Source organism: Diorhabda sublineata, chromosome X (assembly GCF_026230105.1).
Source record: "Diorhabda sublineata isolate icDioSubl1.1 chromosome X, icDioSubl1.1, whole genome shotgun sequence".
NCBI lineage: Eukaryota > Metazoa > Arthropoda > Insecta > Coleoptera > Chrysomelidae > Diorhabda > Diorhabda sublineata.
In genome coordinates, this window is record NC_079485.1 from 36,513,859 (window position 1) to 36,533,946 (window position 20,088).

Here is a 20,088-nt window from a genome sequence, read left to right on the forward strand (position 1 = left end):
TATATGGGTTAGTAAAAGAATATTGACAAGTTATGACAGTTCATACTTTTGTTAATTGAATAATATTGACAGTTCGCCTTCAATCATAATTGTGGTCCAAGTAGGTGGTTAGGTTAGGTTAGATTAGGGTGTTAGGATGATATTTTTTTACAAAAAATAGTTGTATCATTTTGTATATTTGTGTGCATTTATATCTTGAGTTCAGTCGAAATGCGTACTCCTTCTAACAAATTGGAGTTAGCCGTAAGCACAACAGAAAAACACCAAATCAAAGGAGAAGTATAATGCTGCATACAAGAAGTTTAGGGATAGGCAGTCAACACCAAAAACCACTTCTTGCTCCTTAAATGTATTTTGCTGAATTGAAGAAGAATTACAAGTCGTCCTCACCATGGATTTTTATTCGATGTTGAAAATTACTATGAATGTTCACCACAACATCTACCTGGAAATAATATAGAATTACAAGCGTTCTTGAAATGTCATTCCGAATGCCATCGAACAAAAATCAAAGTATTTTACAGTAACCGAAAAAAATCCTAAAGAAGCACCAGATCCTTCATTTCTTCCGAGTAAAGTAAGTTAACAAGAAGAAGAAGAAGTTATAAAGAAAATTTAAAAATACACATTAAACTATTTTTAAATGCACCATACACAATGTTAGCATAAATAAGTTGACTACTATGGGCAAGCAAATTGGTATGTTTCTAACTAAAAGATCAACCGCAGCTTCCAAAGGTTACATCAACGACAACATAAACGTTAGAACGTAGAAGAAAAATTGAAAAAATAATCAACAAAAATCTACCTGTAGTTTCTAATAAATTAATATTACTATTATTATCATTTTGACATAAATTTGTTTTTTTCTGATAATTGTAGATAAGCATAGAATTATATTAGCAAGTAAAGACTATTACTCATTCGGATGGGTTTCACTACTCGCTATTTTAAACGTTTCTTTATATTACTCATATTGTTAAGTTGGCATTTCTGGTACCATTGGTGTTATTCATACTGAACACACTGTTAATACTATCACTATACCAACACTCACAATTACACTGTCTGAGATGCGTTTCGATAACCAAGTTATCGTCTTCAGAGACTGAAGGTAAGTACATATTGTGTTGGTTTATTGATATTCATTTCACTGGAAATTGTTTAGTGATATTTTTCAAATTCCATAGAAATATAGGATGGTAATGGAGGAAAAGCAAATCAAACACAATACACTTATTAGTTTGTAGTTATGTATTTACGGAAAATATTTTAGTTTCACACAAATTTTCCAAGTTGATTGTATAAAAATAGGACGATATAATTTACGCCTAGAAATTTTTTTAAAATTCATAAAAACATTTAATCTAATACATAGAGACATTGGATTTACAAGTAAATGCTAGGAATGCAGCAATAAATGGTAGTTATTTTTCAAAATTTCAATGCAACATACCTCTACAGGCTTAGTGACAAAAAAAGTTTATTTGAACCAATAGAAATTATCACAAAACATAATTATATGTTGTAGTAGCTTTGAGGCATACTAAAGCTTTCTTGACCCCCGTGGGACAGTTAGGTGTAATGTTAGGCTTTAGATGAAATTGTTCAAATGTGATGGAGTATTGTCTGCTTGAAGACATTCGATAACCGTGTTTATGTTTGGTGTGGCTAATTTGACGTCTTCTAATTATCGTAGATTTTTTGTCTTTATAAGGTTCAAGAAGTAGATGAATAGATAAAGTTGCGCTTGAGATCATTTGCAAATTGGACTGTGCTTTCTGGAGTATTGTTTGAGATGGAGATATCTGCAGTTTCTTTTCTATTGATTTTAGAGTGAGATGGAAGCCAAATGAAAGAAACTGGTACATTACGATCATAAATAGTTTGGTAAATGTTTTTGCACGTTTTGAACTATCTGGTGGTAGGTGAAAATGCTTTTAATTGAATAAATCAGTACATATGCTTGTGGGGGTGGGAGATATATCTGGAAGCTTGGAGGAAGTTGTAATGTGTGCAAGCGAACACTTCACGGTGATGTTAAATGGAAGAATACTATAATTATTAAAATTGAATACGCATCCGGTGTTTATTGGAAATGGTGAGTGATGTATCGATTAAAGGAATTATTTTGGTCCGAGAAAAGGAAGGTAGAGTAAGTGGAAAGGCCATAGAAAGATTGGTTAGAGGATGGCACGGGGATATAGCGGAAGGCGCCAAGACAGAGGCATTATGATCAGATTGTAATGAATCAGTATTAAATTTGAAAAAAGACATGAAGACATAGCAAATAGGCAAGAATAGAACGGTTGACAGCTCTGTCATCTCTTAATAGGCAGTTGCTTTTGTGTTTATGAATATGACGTTTCCAATTGAATTGAGAGCTGAATGTCATATCGAGGATTTTACTCTGATTTACAACAGGTAGAGGAAAGTTTTTATCAAAAATTTCCGGTAAAAGTCTTTCTAAAATAATTTAAAATTTTAGATATATTTGAGGATGGAAATAGTAATGTAGCAGGTGTACTGCATTTTACAGGAAAGGAGACATAGAGTAGAACTTAATAATAATCCTTGGGGAATACCTGGACTGGGAGAGAGGAAGGGAGAGTTTACTATTGATGCTGAAAATTCTTCTTGCGAAATTATAGATAAATGAAAAAATTTTATCATCAAAATTGTTGATGCTTAGAAATCAAATGGACTCAAATATGATTTTAACAAGAAAAGTCATCCCCAAGCCTATTTCTGGTGGTCATAGTGACTTACCAGGTAGAAGAAAAATATATTTTCATACATAATTTTTCTGTACCGGTTCGACAAAAAAAGAACCAATATCTAATATATATAATGGAGGTTTAAGAATGAATAGGTTATTTAGTAATTGCAGCCTATGTTAGAATATCGCAAACTAACATCTATACAACTAGATACATTTTGAGACGAAATTTTCTACATATTTAAGAATATTCCGACAACTTTGATATTTTTTTCCATCCTAGTTATCTTTTTTAGCTATATATTTTACTGATTACGTTACTACAGTGAAATATAGGAATACAAATTTTTATTTGTTAGCGAACAAATTCGTTCATGTTTTTATTTTGTAAGAAAAATCACTCTGGGTATAAAATAACTTATAAAGAAATTTTATTGATCGAGAATAGTTTGTTGTGACGAGTCCCTAACTTCTGTTTTTATTTTTACACCTGTAAAAGTAATTAGCTTTTTTGGAAACTGACAAAAACTATTATATGATTACTATACAGTGTTGAATATTTTTAAAACCTTAAAATATTGATAATTTTCTGTGGAGAAGTGGTAATGGTAATGGTAATCTCATGTCATTTCTTATTGTTAGCATACAGGTCAACTGTATGGAACAGCTTGGGATTAATTGAGTATCTAAATATAGATACTTCTGACTTTTTCGTAATTATTGTGTAGATTCAGTATCCTGAAAGTAGGAGAGGAAACTTGCTATCAGTCAAGTATCGAAGGGACCGTCTCGGAAACGGTTCACAAACGATACCTAAGACGGTTGGAACACAAAACTGAATCGTCCCTATAACGGTGACTGCCCTGTTGGAACGCGTAATCTCTATTTCGCAGAATCGTCACCGTACCAAGGATGGTTCATTGATGGGTTGGAACGAACCTTATGTTTAATCCCAAGATTCAATAAACTTTTACATTGAAAAAATTTTTTAGTGAAACCTTCACCTCCCATATATTTTTTGTTCCAAGTTTGATTCTATAAAAAATGTGTAGACTAGTCGAAGACTTTGGCTAAGATTATAAGAGAGAATATTTAGATAAGTTGTAGACAAACACACCATGGAATAAAACAGGCTAGTATGTACAGCAGGAGTAAACTTAATACACATACACGTACAATAATAAAAGAAAGCCACGTTAAAACTATTTGTACATAACGATAACAAGTTTACCAATATCAACATATTACAAGGTTAAATTTTATTTAACAATCTATTGTATTAGAAAGTGTATCAGGAACAATAACTGTTCCAGTTTTGATCGAAGTTGATAGGACTGGAATAAAATACAGATGGTACAGAATATTTATTAATATTCTGTACCATCGTTTGAGTTTTAATAGCAAAATATCGATTTTCATACATTTTGATTGTGAATTTTGGTCATTTCTGATTTTATGTATAAAACATTTATACTGCACTAACATCATCTTTAAAAAATAGCAATAAATAGGAAAAATTTTATCTACTACTATTTAAAGTTAATGTAATATAATATGTATATACTTACCTCGAATAAAAATGAAGAAATAGAAATATATTTATTTTTAAGTTTCATTGTTAGTTCCATATTTATACTAAACTATCGTTGTTGTTAATGATTATTTCAAAATGTGTATGTTATTATTATTCTCATTATTTTTATCAATGCATGGTATATATACTTCGTCAAACACAAGAAACAGTTATTTTGTGAGATTATTGTGGATATGTAAAAATAGGAAATTTATCACAGAGTATATCATACTGATTGTAGCTGAGTTAAAGGAACTTGCATTAGTACTAGACGAACATAAAACTACATAACGAATATGGTGCCAAAGTCTTTACTCAGTGGAGTCTCAGCTTTACTAGTAAATCCAATAAATAGAGAAACACATGCAGAATAGTGCAAAATGTTCTGAATTTGTTTTAACATTTACTATTCTATTTCATGTTTTTACGAAGCCAGTTATTCACTTCCTCTGCGTTTTGGGATACCCAGTTAATATTTAACTGAATTATTTCCAAACTCTGTTCTAATGCTCTTGAAGCTGATCCGACGTCCATCCCATTAAAATATGTAGATACCTAAAAATGATAAATTTAGACTTCATTGCAAAATTGGCATATCATGTCGAATGTTCAATAGAAACAGAGTAAGAGGTCGATGAGGTTATATATTATGTATCAAACAAAAAGAAACACAAATATAAGAGAGCATACTTTAATTTTATAACAGTATCCGACCATTCAGAAGGCTTTCCTATCAAACTGAAAGTTTTTCATCGGATATAATCATGACTTGTTAGAGTCAAATTTTAAAACGGAAATTTCAATTGGGACGCGAGTATTAACAGATCGAATTCTTAAAAAATAATTGTAACAAAAATTTGAAATGGACACTGAACTACAATATGCCGCAGAAAATTCCAAAAAAGAAAAATTTGAGAAGCAAACGATAGAATTCGAATATCAAAAAGTATACTATTATTTTTGTATGATGGTGTTCAGCCAAAAAAAGTAGTTTAAGGAAGTAGATAGGTCTTTGCTGATACCGGCAGTAAATTTACCGAGTGACCGATCCACAGTTTAAATTTGGCGCCATAGTCAGAATTAGAGACTGCGTCCTGATTGGCCGGCACCGACAGAAAATTAAGTATGTGATATAACAGTTAATTTCTTCATGAGATTCATTATAATAGAGACTAGATGTTTAAAAATTGTTATTTAACGAATTATCCACATTTCGTAAATTTAATAACAATAATATATGTGAATTTGAATTAATAGTAGACAACTATATAAGGTTATCAACTAATTGTATTCGCCCACTAGTTTACCAGGGTAGGAATATGCCTACAACCCGATTAACTCGTTCAGTTTCTGAACAACAGTGAACGGTTTACTTTCCGAACATTCAGATTATGACCGGGTTAACCCGATTAGAGTAAATATGATTTCGATAAGAAGGTAATGAATAGAAGTAAATTAATACAAAATGTGAATATATCAATTAAATTTAAATCGAACACACTATTCACGCTACCACTAAACCAATACTCATAATTACACTGCCTGACGCGCGTTTCTATAAGTTGTAGCATGTCTATCACCAATGGTTCCGAAAATTCCAGATAAGTAATTAATTTCAAGTTCCGAGAGGAAATGAAATACAAAATAAGATATTAGTTATTTACCACCAATAAGGAATAAAGATAGTGAGAATATCGGTTCCAGAAATTCCCACTTAAGTCTGATCTACTAGGAAGGATGCAATATGTGATAATGTTCTTAGTGACATGCTTTTAAATGAGTACCAGAAGGTTCTGTACTTGGATCACTTTTATATTTATTTTGTGTATTATACTTAAGGTATGCAAACCTTTATGGCTTAAAATTATACCTAATCTGGTTTCACAGTAATAAACTGGAGCGTTATTCACTGCCGATATAGGATTTATGTTAAAAGATAAATTTCAATTTTGTTCAAATATATTTGAACAGAATTTTAAAATTATTGTTTCAATATGATACACTGAACAGTTCGGAAGCTTTATATAGTGAGCTACAGTCCCCAAAACTGGATAGTACTGCAGTTAGAGCAAAGTGAACAGAGTAAAACATACAAAATTATAAATAAACCAGTAAAATTTAATACAAATATTAGTATGTAAAATAATATTCACAGCTATGTCACTAGGTCTCAAGATATGTAGGTATATCAGTTAACTGTAAGAACAAAACATATAGGCTTGAATACTCCGTTTATACAAGACAATATGGGATAGGAATATGCAAAACTAGATTGTAGTAGTTATATTTAGGTAGATAAAATGTAGTCATGTTATTTTTCCGCTAACGGTGAAATGATTTAGGTAATCTCGAAACCCGAGCTCTAGGCGCTGTTTAGATAATTGTTTTTATTTGTTGCATCAAAAAAGTTATAAATAACGAATTATTAAAAAAGCTGAGGAAGTGTACTATACCTCGTATAAATCATATGGGGTAGACAAATGTGCTGTAACAGCTGATATGAGATTTCCCATTAATATTGTACTATTTCCATAAAGAGAATGCATGGTGGGCCAGTATGCTTTTAGATGTCTCCATGCAAGTAAACGACCCTCTGGATTCGCTGCAACTACTTCCAACACAAGTTTTACATCTTCTGGTTTCACCACACTGGTGTCCAGTGTTTCTATTAAATATCTAAAATGAAACTCTATTTTTAACGAATATATAATTTATTGAAATTTGTCTATTTGAAAATTTGGATTTTATTTTTGTGATAGTATTCTTGAAATTATCTATACCAGTTTATTACAAGTTTATAAACTTGTAAAAGAATTTGTTAAGTATGAATTGAAGATACGATTATACAGATTTCACTGTCTAGTAGATACAATAAATTATTAAATTCTGTGGCAATAAATTACCTCTGTAGTAGCCAAGGATCCAACGCTACCCCTAAAGCCTTTAATAATATTTGTTTTTCATTTGCCGAGGTAGAGTTTTTGTAGTAATTCCAGCAATACTGCCATTCATTCATACCACCATATTTGACACCGGCTGAGTATATAATTTCCTTCAAATTTGGATCAATTGATTTATTTTGAATCATCCAGTTTTGGAATTGAGTTTTTGCAACAGATATGGTTTCATTAAGTTCACAGAGTATGGCAGCTGAGAGAACTCGTGCTCTTAAAAGTCTGGAATAATTAATTATATAATGGAATTTGATTATATTTATTAATGCATCTCTTACAAATCAAAAACTTACTTTTCCATATGAGATTTATTTTTATTCCATCCTATAAATTTTGTAACAGGGGTCAATAATGTCCTCATATACTTCAAAAACGCTTTGTACGCCAACGATTCTGACAGTCTCCTTGCCCATGACTTCAAATGTTCAATAGCAGTAGCCCATGGAGCATACTCTCTTTCATTTTTCAAATAAAGGGACAATTCTAATGCTACACTTACATTTAACACACCGGCCCTAAAAAATTACAAATTTATTAGATTTTGGAATACCTATAGTTTTACCCTTCTGTGTTTGCTTATAATTATATTGGATCCATGAAACTCATTCTATTGACTTATTGATTGAAGTGTGAGACATGTAACTACGTCATTTCTTATTGTGATTCACATTTTATTTAAACGCGAATGAGACATTCAATTTGTTATACGTAACTATGTTTTAAAACATTTTGGAGTATTTGTGAGACAGTCACGATAAAACCAAAATGAAGTTGAGATAATCTCTTTAACAATACATGTGAATACAATGTGAAATTTGTTACTAAGTGAATTTCATGTTATGTACATAAATGAAAATCATTTTACCTTTCATAAGGCTACTTTAAAATTTCATAGATCTATTGATATATACCTGGACAGTGAAAAAGCATCATCTATCAAACTAGCTCTATCAGCGGCAGAAAAAGCTTTGTGGTCTGTTTTTAACGTTGATATCAAGGCTGCCCATATGTCATCATCGTACGTAACTCTATAAAAACCTGTTTGGTTGACATTGGCTTTTATCCATTTTATATCATCTACTTCAAATTTTGCTAAAAAATATGTTTTTTAACTATGGACATAGATATTGAGTTCATTTTATATTTTTCATATTGAATAGGTTTTGAAGGGGATCTAGAGTTTCTGGCACCAGTGGTATTATTGATACAAAACTGTACTGTTGAGTGTACGATAGGTACTTAAAATAATACTACCTCACTAATTTTTATCCATCTCTTATCAAAAATCACATGATATTTTCTAATTGTTCCTCACCTTCAGTCATATTCATCAAAACATGTTTTATTTCACTGTTATTATCAGTGTAATAAGTTAAAGGGATATGCCATTTATAATTGTAACCAGAAATCGGCAGTGTATGGTAAGTTGTGTTTCCTCGTTCAACTGTAACCAAAAACCTCCTCTGAGAAGCTATGATTGTATGGTTTTCACGCTTGATAATCACCAATGGAAATCCCATCTGATTTGTCCATGTATCCATTATAGTCTACAAATGTTCCATAGTGTAAATCATTTCATGCAAGTTCTTAAATGAAGACCACAGAAAAAATTAGAAATATTACAACTTTATCTTTTTCTCTTCTAAACTCAAAGACAAATAAACAATTATTATCTTCAGTCGTACTTATTATTTAAACTAAATCAGTGGGCTAGTATTCATAATATTTTCTTATTTCTTCCATGTTGATGTTAAGCCTAATTTTATATTCAATATATTACCTTGATAAACTTTCATAATAAAAACATTATATAAATAAATAGGCTTCTGACGATAAGTACAACAAAAGGTAGTCTCACAATTTGCAATTATTATGTGACAAATAAAAAATGTTTTAATTTAAGCGTTTATGTAAGAAAATAATGGAAATAGATATATAAACGTATCAAAATATACAAATCTATAAGCTGTGATTAAAAAAAGCAAGACATTTTAAAATTTTTTCAAATAAAACAAAATGTTTAATATTTCGAATTTGACCTTTTCGATATAGCTTTCCAATAAGGTTAATGGCATCAATCCATTACACAAAAAATTAAATAATATTTCCTTTAAGGAAAGATATTCAATGGAAGTCGTAAAATATATATTTTGAACTAATTGCTAGATATTTTTTCCTCAAGCATAATTAATAGAAATTAGATGTTATAAAATATATTGTTGTTCTTATTAAAAAGTATTTTGTGATATTCATAATTTTTTCTTGTGGTCTTCAAATTTTCTTACCTACATTTATGTCCAGCGATTGATTGGTGTTTTTCCCTAAGACATTCCAAAGGTCCTTCATTTCAGCATTTTGGTATTTATATGTACTTAGGTAGTCATTAAGGCCATTTTCTAAGTTTTCATTTTGTAAAAAATTTGCCAGCATATACAAAATTGCAGTACCCTACAAATAAAATGATTATTTCAAAACTGATGTGATTTGGTATGCTTGCAAAAGCTCTAATAACAGTATACTATACAATATACTGAATAATGCAATCTGAAGTACTGGAAAGTACAGGAATTATCATTCTCTCTGCAGACACCCTCTATAATCACACTACGCATCTTTCATTCTCTTTTTAAAAACAAAAATGACCCAAGTCTTAAGAGATCTGGTTTTTCTAATATAAACTCATCTGCATTATAGGGTAATGAAGCCAATTATTTTTGTTGCTATATATCCATTTTTTTAAAATCTAATAAATTTCGTAAGTATTTCATTTACCAAGAACTTACTTTACTAAGAGAAATAGTATCAAAAATAGCATCTATTTCAGACGGATCGGTCACATTTGCGGTAACAGGATGACTACATGCTAGTGCATCTAATGCTAGGGCAGGTTGAGTTTTATCTATAATAAATTGTTCCATCATTCTCCACTCGGGTATGTACTTATCAACTCCTTGGTATTCAAATAAAGTTGTAAAGCCTTCACTCAACCAATAATCATTCCACCATTTCATAGTAACTAAATTACCAAACCACTGAAACAAATATTAATCACATTAAACACATTTTACTCTAAAATTCTAATGAAGTTGAATTATAAATAAAAAATAGTAGTATTAGTTACGCTTTCTCAGATATTTGTTTTACAATTTTTCTAGACTGGCCCAGAAAAAAAAGCAATGAGACAACAAAGCACCTTCTGCCAGGAGAATTTGAATACAACAAAGGTATTATAATGATTATATTTACATCGAAATAAATTTAGCAAAAGTTAATAAATACCCAAAAATTAGTATATGATAAAATAAAAACAAGAACACAGAGTATTACAAATAATATAATCCCATATTGATAAAGTTCAGAGCAAATGCAAAAATAGTAATAGACTGAATTTTGTTCTGCTTCATAATAAAGATACAAGTAATAAGCATTCATTTGTATTTCTGTTAATTAATGAATATATTATATGATATTGACGGTAATTACTTGGTGTGCTAGTTGATGTGCAATGTTAGTGATTAACCATTGATGAGCAGTTATAAAGGTTTCATTATCCCTTGTATTAGAAAAAATAGCAGTCTCTCTATAAGTTATAAGTCCCCAATTTTCCATTGCGCCATAATCGAATTCTGGAAGAGCAACTATGTCTGAAAAATAAATAAATATAATATAATAAATAAATATTTAATCTTGAGTAAAAATTTCATTTACATACTTTCATTGAAATTGTAGTACTGCACAAATTTAACTTTGACTACTTTTCAAGTATCTAATTTATCTAATAAAGTATAAATAATACAGGAAAATAAAACAAACTAGTCGAGAAAGTACTTAATAACTAGTATCTCCTCTGCATACGAAATTTATTTGTACCAATTAATATTTAATTTATAATTTTTTCTAAAAACAATTTTGAAGTTAACTAATCAAAAGAATCATTCACTTACCTAATTTTGGAAGAGGAAAAGCAATTCCAAAAAAATTTTCATAATAATCAAGGAAAAAAGATGCTGTATCTAGAGTAAATGGCGCACGAGATATGAAAGGCTCGGGAGTGTAAATCGAAACAGATACGCCACTTTCTGTTTGCTTATTTTGTTGACTGAAGTCGCATATCACAAATGCTACTAAATATGTACTTATTTCATTAGTTTCTAGAAATTCATCGTACAGCTAAAACGATAATAATTTTTTGAAAATTGAAAACAATATATTAAGCATCCCTAACTAACTAACTAACTAACTAATTTGGAGAATAATCAATGAAATAGAATATTTCAGTTACTAAGAAATATGCCAGCTTTTATAATATACAGGGTGTTCTAAAAAGGTGATCCAGTCTCTAGGATAGGAAGAAAACTGAAAAATAATTGCAGTTTGCTCAGTAACACATTTTCGTAACTCCATCCATATTAAAGATAAACGGGCTTGGAGAAAAAAATTGTTCACATTTTGCCGCAACTATTGGCAACATTTTCATGAAGTTTTATAAAAATATGTTTTGGAAGCTGATACATTCCATGAAATTGATTTAATATCTGTCTCTCATAAGTTGTATTTGACATAAGCTTTTTAAAGTTAGATTTATTAATCAAAATTTCAAATATCCAATTTGACGCCAAAAAGGTTTTCTTGGTAAAACTCAATTATGTATACCGTTTTTAGCCTAGAATATTATCTGAGTCAATTTTCAAATTAGTCTTGACTAGAACCGTTTTTATATTTAATAAGAACGCAACAAAGAACAAAATGGACACTATTTGTTTACAATGTATACAATTGCCAATCACAATAAATGTGAGGAATTCTGTGTACAACCAGTTGCAATGTAACCAATCAAGAATCTACAGAATTGCCAAATTAAATGCAAATCAGTGCTCCTAGTTTAATCACAGGGTATATTGTCAGGGTCACCTGTTTGTGAAACACCCTTTATGTCAAAATGTTTTGATATCTATTTTTTGTAAAAGGATATTTGTGATAGAAATTTTTTATTTAGTTTACTACTCGTATTGAGAAGTTTATTGCTTTCTTGTAAAGTATAAACTTGAAAATATTTCTCTAGACACTATACTTTGTGCACAAATTATGTAGTAGGCATGAAATTATTCTACAATTTTTTATGTAATTAATTTTACTTATACAGTGCTTTTCAGATAAAAGTATCCACCTTTAATAACTTTTGTAATACTGGTATTTAGAAAAAATCCAAAAACACGTCAATTTATGTTGGAAGGGGCAAGCATTATGGCTTATTTAAACTTACTGGAAAAGCCACCCCCTCACCCCTAGCAGCATCCCCTTTATTTTTTAAATTACTTTTCATATTTTTTATGTAAAATTTGGATACTCCTGTTTGAGCTGATATCAAAAATGTATAATACTTGTAGGTTAAAGTGGTTAGTTTATGAGATAAACAATTTTTCTTTTAAGAGCACAAATTTTACTTATTTACTTTCACCTTATTTGCCTGTACTAAAATGGGTTGTACAACAGTTCAAACTCTTTAATCTTTTTAACTGTGCTATTTATTCTACTTAACAAAACCAAACAACAAAAAACTCTACTTTTTATTAAAGTTTGACATTGTCAACTAGAATTTGTAGTCACTATTGATAGTGTAATTTGATACATTATTTATTTTGTTTCTCTAAAATGGTTTACTCTTTGCAAGAAAGAATTGAAATTGTAGGTTTATACTACCAAAATAATAATTGTGCAAGAGCTGCTGCTAGAATATTTAACGAATTACATGACGGAAGACATGCAACTCATAAGTATGTAATTCAACTGATGGAGAAATTTACCACAACAGGGTCTGTTTGCAATAAAGTGCATAAGCGAGAGGGACTCGTAAATAACGAAGCAATCCAAGTGGCAATTTTAGGACAAGTCAGCTTAGAGGCTCAACAACCCCAATCGTTGTCAACAATAAGTAGAGCGATCGGTGTTTCATCTTCTACAGTTTTCCGAGTTCTACATAAATTCAAGTACCACCCATACAAAGTTAAGTTGGTGCACGAGTTGAATGAAGATGATTTTGATCGTCGTCTAGAGTTTTGCGAATCAATGACGCAAATTATCAATAACAATCCACAATTGTTAAACAATATTTGCTTTTCTGATGAATGCTCATGGTCATTAAATGGCTTAGTAAGTAGGCATAATTGTAGATATTGGGCTGAAAGTGATCCACATATAATGCGTGAATTCCATACACAACATCCCCAAAAGTTAAACGTTTGGTGTGGTATCCTAGGTGACCACATTGTCGGACCTTTCTTCATCAACGGAAATTTAAATGGTGAATCATATCTTGAGTTACTCAGGGAAGGGGTTGACCTACGTATTACAACAATAATAGAAAATGATGATAACCTTTCCGAAGATTTACTGGTATTTCAACAAGACGGAGCTCCCCCACACTATGCTATGCCTGTCCGACAATTTTTAAACGAAACATTCCCCGCTCGTTGGATAGGTAGAAGGGGGCAGATGATGGAGTGGCCACCTAGGTTACCGGATTTAACACCCCTAGACTTCTTTTTATGGGGGTATTTAAAAACAAAAGTTTATGCTACCCAACCAGAATCTCTGGATGATTTACGAGAGAGGATAGAAAATGAATGTCGACAATTAAATCCAGCCGTATTAAGCAATGTCAGAGAGGCATTTCAAAATAGATTATACCATTGTATGGAAGTGAAGGGTACTCATTTTGAACACTTATTGTAACTTCATAATAAATAGCACAGTTAAAAAGATTAAAGAGTTTGAACTGTTGTACAACCCATTTTAGTACAGGCAAATAAGGTGAAAGTAAATAATAAGTAAAATTTGTACTCTTAAAAGAAAAATTGTTTATCTCATAAACTAACCACTTTAACCTACAAGTATTATACATTTTTGAAATCAGCTCAAAGAGGAGTATCCAAATTTTACATAAAAAATATGAAAAGTAATTTAAAAAAATAAAGGGGATGCTGCTAGGGGTGAGGGGGTGGCTTTTCCAGTAAGCTTAAATAAGCCATAATGTTTGCCCCTTCCAACATAAATTGACATGTTTTTGGATTTTTTCTAAATACCAGTATTACAAAAGTTATTAAAGGTGGATACTTTTATCTGAAAAGCACTGTATAACAGTAGAATATTATAATTATTGGAATTATGTCAAATACTCTATTCAAATAGTATTGGTTAGGTTGCATAATACGTTCAAAGTTCTATATAAGCCATTCCTTATTTTTAATAATATTATCTTCATTCTATTGTTGCAATTGGCTTCATGTGTTAAAATATAAGTTTCCACATGAAGTTGTATACATTATTTCTGATGGAAATAGAGATAGTGGCTTTTATTATAGAATCCTTTATATTCTAATTGATTCTCAATTTCGCAGCATTGTCATCATAAAATATTTTAACAAATAGCCACTTACCAGCCCCGTTCCCATATAAAATCCTAAGACATCTGTTTTAACAATTGGAGTATTAAAAAGACTTATATGAAATCTATCTCTAAATACGGTTAGTCTAAACTTAGCTTTTAACTGGGGTTCGTCAAAACATGGGAAGGCAGTTCTAGCAAAGGTTGGTTCAAAATGTGTAGTTGCCAAATATCTAAAAATAAAAAAGAAAACAAACAAATAAAATGCTGAGTCGATTCTGGTCAGAAAAATATTTAGAGTGATCGATTTTTAAATCTGATTCATTCGGAATCTTCAACAAAGAAACTTTTATATATTATTTTAATTTAAATTTTATGGATGTAACTTTAAGATCGGATTCAAAAATATCAAACAATCACATAATAACATGTACATATATTGAAGACAATTGATAGAAATGCTTCTCAGCTTTGTATGAAAATTAATTCTCTTCAAATGCTGATAGAAGTTATTTTTAATAATATTCTTTTTCACATACCACTTTTTCTTTCTTACTCTTACAACTTTTGTTTAAAATAATTATTTATCTCAGTGCAGTTTGTTATTCACAGATCACTGTTTTTTAATGATTCCAACAGAGGATTACATTGTAATTAAAAGATTGATATTCAAATGAATAATAGCAACTCGAAATAAGAAAAACGGATAAAATGAACAATAACTTTTTTTTACTACGTGTTATCGGGTCTAAATAATTATTAATGAAATATTACTAATTATAGCTTACCTCTTCTCTCCATCTTTAGTAGTATAACTGGAAATATAAAAACCCTCAGAATCTGTATTCAGTTTAAAATTGTATCGGATCCTCAAAACGTAATTATGTCTCTTTCTAAATTTTTCTCGGATTTCTATGTACAACTGCTGTCCTCCTATATATTCCAACATTTTGATAATTGTTAAATTGTTACCATGACGATCTTGAATAATTTTATCTAGGATAGTAAGATTTTTACAGTGAAGTACCATGAAATTAGTATCTTTTTCTGCTTGAAATTCGATAGAGACCTGACCTGCAAAAGGTGTTTTAGAAATTGAGAAAACTTTCCCATTCAAATCACTGTTATGTCTCATGTGTCGTCAAAACAAATAGCTATTAGCCAGAGGCATTGTTGTTCTTCATAACAATGAAAATATGTGAAATTACTAAGAAAAAATTTTCCTGAAGACTTGTTATATTTGGTTTGAATTTTTTTTCTATATATACAATGCTGAAGTGCAATTACAATTTATCTGTGAGATAAGTCTTAATAAGCCAGTGAAGATAGCCCATAGAACAGCCATTTGAGGATTAGCGTCTAAATATTTTTTTGTGAAATATAGTTGGTTTCCTGTCTGCGTAAGCTTTAATAATTTTTACAGGTACTAAATAAGGCTTTGATTTGGGTTGAACAATTTCCATAAGATCAATATTCTCATCAGTAGCCAATAATAGTAATAAACTGTTGATTTAGTGTACTTTCATAATAAATCATATATTAACACATTTAAAATACACTAGTTTAAGTTTAGAGCCCCGTACATTAGTTTATAAGATTGTGTTTAGCAGACTGTTGTTGCTTTAGAGGTATATGCTACTCTTCACTCGTTATTCCAAAAAATACTACTTACTTCTAACTTCAAGGGTAGTCAAGTTTGGATGAATGGTTAAATTATAGCGATGTGGTTTCAGGGAGGTAGGAAGCCGTATATTGTTCCAAGGGAAGATCTGACCATTTGTAGCTCTAGGTTCAAACGTTTTTGTCATGTTGGTTTTTTCGTCCACATAACTTGATTTAATATCGCCTGCGCAGGGACAGTCTACAACGTCAAAAGCATTGAAATTATATTTACGGAAAAGACTGTTATTATTATGTTGTAGTATCTTATTTGACGTAGATTTTTTTGATAATGTGGTTAAATCGTTCGAAATATATTTACAAGGAGCTGATTACAATGATCTAAAATCTAACAAACTAAAAATTGAATTAGCAAGCCACAAATTTGGTACGAAAAAACATTTGAATTGAGGTGTCAATAGCGGAAGGATCTGAATTATTTAAGCAATTTTAATATTATTACAATTTGAAATATTGGTTTTGTTTTATACATTATGTTTTATACTATATGAATATAGATTTCTACGATGTTACTGTCCGTTACCTGTGTTACCAGCCCCAACATGAATCAATACTGGTAAGAAAATCTAATTCCTATATACGGTTTTACTCTTATCGAACGAGATTTACATACATTTAGATACTAATGAGGTAACTTCATCAATTGTAGTACTTAACAACATTCACGCTCGCTATTTTAAATGTAACATTATGGCGTGACACATAACTTTGTCAGTATCTAATATGTGTACCTCTAAGCCGACGTGACTTAGAAGTCACATGACTTCATTTTACATTAATAAAATTTATATTGATTTATTGATAATTACAAAAAAATCTACAAAATTCCAAATTTGTTAAGCATACTTACCAGACTGAGGTCCAGTAAAGGCAATAATAACAGCAAGAGTAAACAGGAACGCAAACACGATTGTGGCAATGCAAAGTGCCTTGTTGTGTGAACAAGCTGCGACACCATGATTTTCGTATAGGCTCTTTTTCGCTTGGTTGGAGTTGCTCTCATTGCCTACAACACCACCTGAGTCACGATTATGAATGAGTGGTGAAGACTGGCATATGGAGTGACTGATGGGAGCTGTGACTCTATGGTTTGTACCTAAAGTTGGATTTTGATTAGCGATATTTTCAGATGAAAGGTTTGCTTACACCATATTCTTCGGAAATGTATTGTCTTAAGAATGAAGGTTTGATTATTTAATTTTGTTTTATTGGTTTTTATAAATGCTTTGGATTTCAAACAAATCGCTCAAAATTATTACTCGTAGCCAGTAAATTAACTCAACTATTTGGTATTAGAACCGCTTCATCTATATCAGTCCCATGTATGGAGACGATTTTGAACTCTTTTTGGCATCTCAGTCCAGTTGCTATAGCCACTTAAGCGAGATCGTATTTGAATATCTGCCCTGAATATATATCTTGATTGATCATTAAGCTTTATTTCTAGTTGATAAAACATGGCAAATATTTAAATATGTCTATGGTCACTTGAACACTCTTTACAAGTAGAATGAATGATTTACATGTGGAAATAGGTCAGATAAGGACGAGGAACGGTCGAGAACATTTGCGAAAGGGTGTACAAAGAAAGAGACCTAAAAAATAGAGGCTTTTCTTCTACATCCTGATAACGTGCCCTTCAACGAGTTGCTTTTGATTCGCGAGTTTTTGACCGTTAAAAATCATTTTAAGACAATTTTTGCTATTGAGAGAGCCAGTACAGAGCACATTTAAGCCAATCTGGAAAGATTTCCAAAATTGCTTCCAATTAAATTACCACTTTCATTTGATATTGATACAATAGTTTACCGTTTTTTTTATCATACTTCATATAATTCAATTGTAATTGAATTCGAAGGTCCTTTATAAATTGGAATTGCAATATCAAAAATATGAATAATTCGTAACAGATCATAAATACATAATTGTTAAGTATTAATAATAAGAAAGCATGGATTGGAATTATTCTATATCAGTTTTTAGAGTATTTGTCTCTGGAGCCCTGGTTGGCGTTCTATTCTTATATTCCCATCTCTTAATATCACCTTGAGGGAACTTCATTATTGTGATTTCCCTTGCATGATGAAATTCATTTTAGCAACCTGTATCTATTAATAAACTAATTATGATATATTAGTTCAATAAGCTGCATTTGTCCAATTCTTCGTGTAATCTATAGTACATAATACCAATATTACCAGGTATATTCAAAGATGCTTGAACCATAAGTAAAATAGAGTAACTAACAGCTTGAATGCAAAATGTTACGGAAGGAACATGAATTTAAATTTGAGCCACACACTATAAACCGGACTATAATTCATGTTAATTTTCGCGCCTTCCGCAGTGCAATGTACATACATGTTGATTATTCCATTTGTAATAATAATTTCGTATATCAATGAAAGTATCTGGTGGTAGGTATTCAGAAGACTATATTAATTAAATCGAGAAAAGGAAATCGTGCAGCTTTCGATCTGAAATTGGAAAATATGTACTTGAATATGAGTATGGATGATATACATATAAACATAAATATGAAATGTATTAATGTATAACAAAATCATGTGGAAATAATGATCAAAGACCTGTAAGAAATGCGACATCGTCCACATCCTGTTCAGTCATCACCCTATCTGGTTCCCTCGTTTTATCTCTCCTGTTGTTAAATCCAAATGATCGAAACGTCAATGTTTACGTACAGCACTCAAAAAAACGCTGAATATGTTCACTAAACATCACTTTTGGTCGAACTACACTAACTACTCATATACTACAAGCTTATATGAAAATTGTTGTACTTTTTTGATATATTTCAGATAAAAAAGTTGGGTACAAAATATTGTATTGGAATTTGTGGTATCGACATTTAACGCGATTGCAGCATGGGGTGGATTTGTTCTTTATATTTACAGAAGGGTGCAAAGATTCTGCGCATTCACAAATTCTTTTGGAAACGCCCCTTCGTGAACGCATTGTTGAATTTAACTTCTAGATTTGCCATAGTTCTACAAAATTGCATATTTTTTTCAAACCTGAGGAGGAGGATCAACATTTTAGGGATATATCATTTGTAGGGTGACCATATAGAAGGGTTAAGGAGGTATTGATATATATGTGAGTGGCATTAAACGCTCGATCTATTTTTGATGATATCGTATGAAAAAATATTAAAATAACAGATGTTGGATTGATATTTTCTAATTATGGACTAAATTAAAGACGAAGAGGGAAAATTTTAGAACGGCAGTTTCAAAAATAAGATGGATAATAAAAATAATTTGAATGGTGATAGCACTTAAGAGACAATTTAAAATAACTCGTATCAATGTATCTTTAATTAATCTGATTATTTAATCCTCCATATTGATGCATCAAAAAAGATTCCGATGTCGATTGCGCGAATCATGAATTCATATGTTCCTTCTCCTTGTTTTCAACGTGTAATGTTTGCACTTGTGAATTTTAAAGGATTCCTCAAATATATCTCCCACATATCGGCATATATACTGGTTCCTTTTTATTGATATTGATAGCACCGGATAATAACAAGACAAGAAGAGTCACTCTAGAGTCCTCCCCTTGTTATGTCTATCTTACTTAAATATCAGATGCTACTCATTTTCGATCACTGGAAGTCACCATGCATAAACCGGTTGTCCGCTACGCAGTGCTGCAGAGAAAGTGTTTTGAGTGTTTTGAGTTTGCTACTGCAATAAAATGCAATGTGCTGTGCTAATGGTTGTTCTACCAGAGAAGGGACAAAACATCTATATTT

At 30.8% G+C, this 20,088-nt stretch overlaps 1 protein-coding gene across 2 annotated transcripts; it reads right to left on the minus strand.

Moving 5' to 3' along the window:
• Positions 1 to 1,239: 1,239 nt before the first annotated feature.
• LOC130451369 (endoplasmic reticulum aminopeptidase 1-like) lies at positions 1,240 to 19,197 on the minus strand. Of its 2 annotated transcripts, none has more exons than XM_056790347.1 (15): positions 18,899 to 19,197; positions 17,161 to 17,406; positions 16,303 to 16,491; positions 15,419 to 15,704; positions 14,683 to 14,863; positions 11,191 to 11,416; positions 10,730 to 10,890; positions 10,030 to 10,278; positions 9,536 to 9,694; positions 8,562 to 8,793; positions 8,158 to 8,338; positions 7,540 to 7,761; positions 7,196 to 7,468; positions 6,746 to 6,968; positions 1,240 to 4,847 (listed from the first exon to the last, which is right to left on the minus strand). In XM_056790347.1, the coding sequence occupies exons 1-15, from the start codon at positions 18,936 to 18,938 to the stop codon at positions 4,704 to 4,706; spliced, it is 3,012 nt and encodes a 1,003-aa protein (XP_056646325.1). In that variant the 5' UTR covers positions 18,939 to 19,197; the 3' UTR covers positions 1,240 to 4,703. The 2 variants fall into 2 exon arrangements, with proteins under 2 accessions (XP_056646325.1, XP_056646326.1); XM_056790348.1 differs by having other exon boundaries at positions 1,246 to 4,847; positions 17,161 to 17,316.
• Positions 19,198 to 20,088: the final 891 nt, after the last annotated feature.

Coding starts and splice junctions, on each gene's coding strand:
- LOC130451369 (XM_056790347.1), bottom strand. CDS start 18,938: ATGACTGAACAGGATGTGGACGATGTCGCATTTCTTACAG. Junction 9,695..10,029: donor ATACTATTTCTCTTAGTAAA/GTAAGTTCTTGG, acceptor TTTTATTTGTAG/GGTACTGCAATTTTGTATAT. Junction 7,762..8,157: donor GATGCTTTTTCACTGTCCAG/GTATATATCAAT, acceptor GTAATTTTTTAG/GGCCGGTGTGTTAAATGTAA.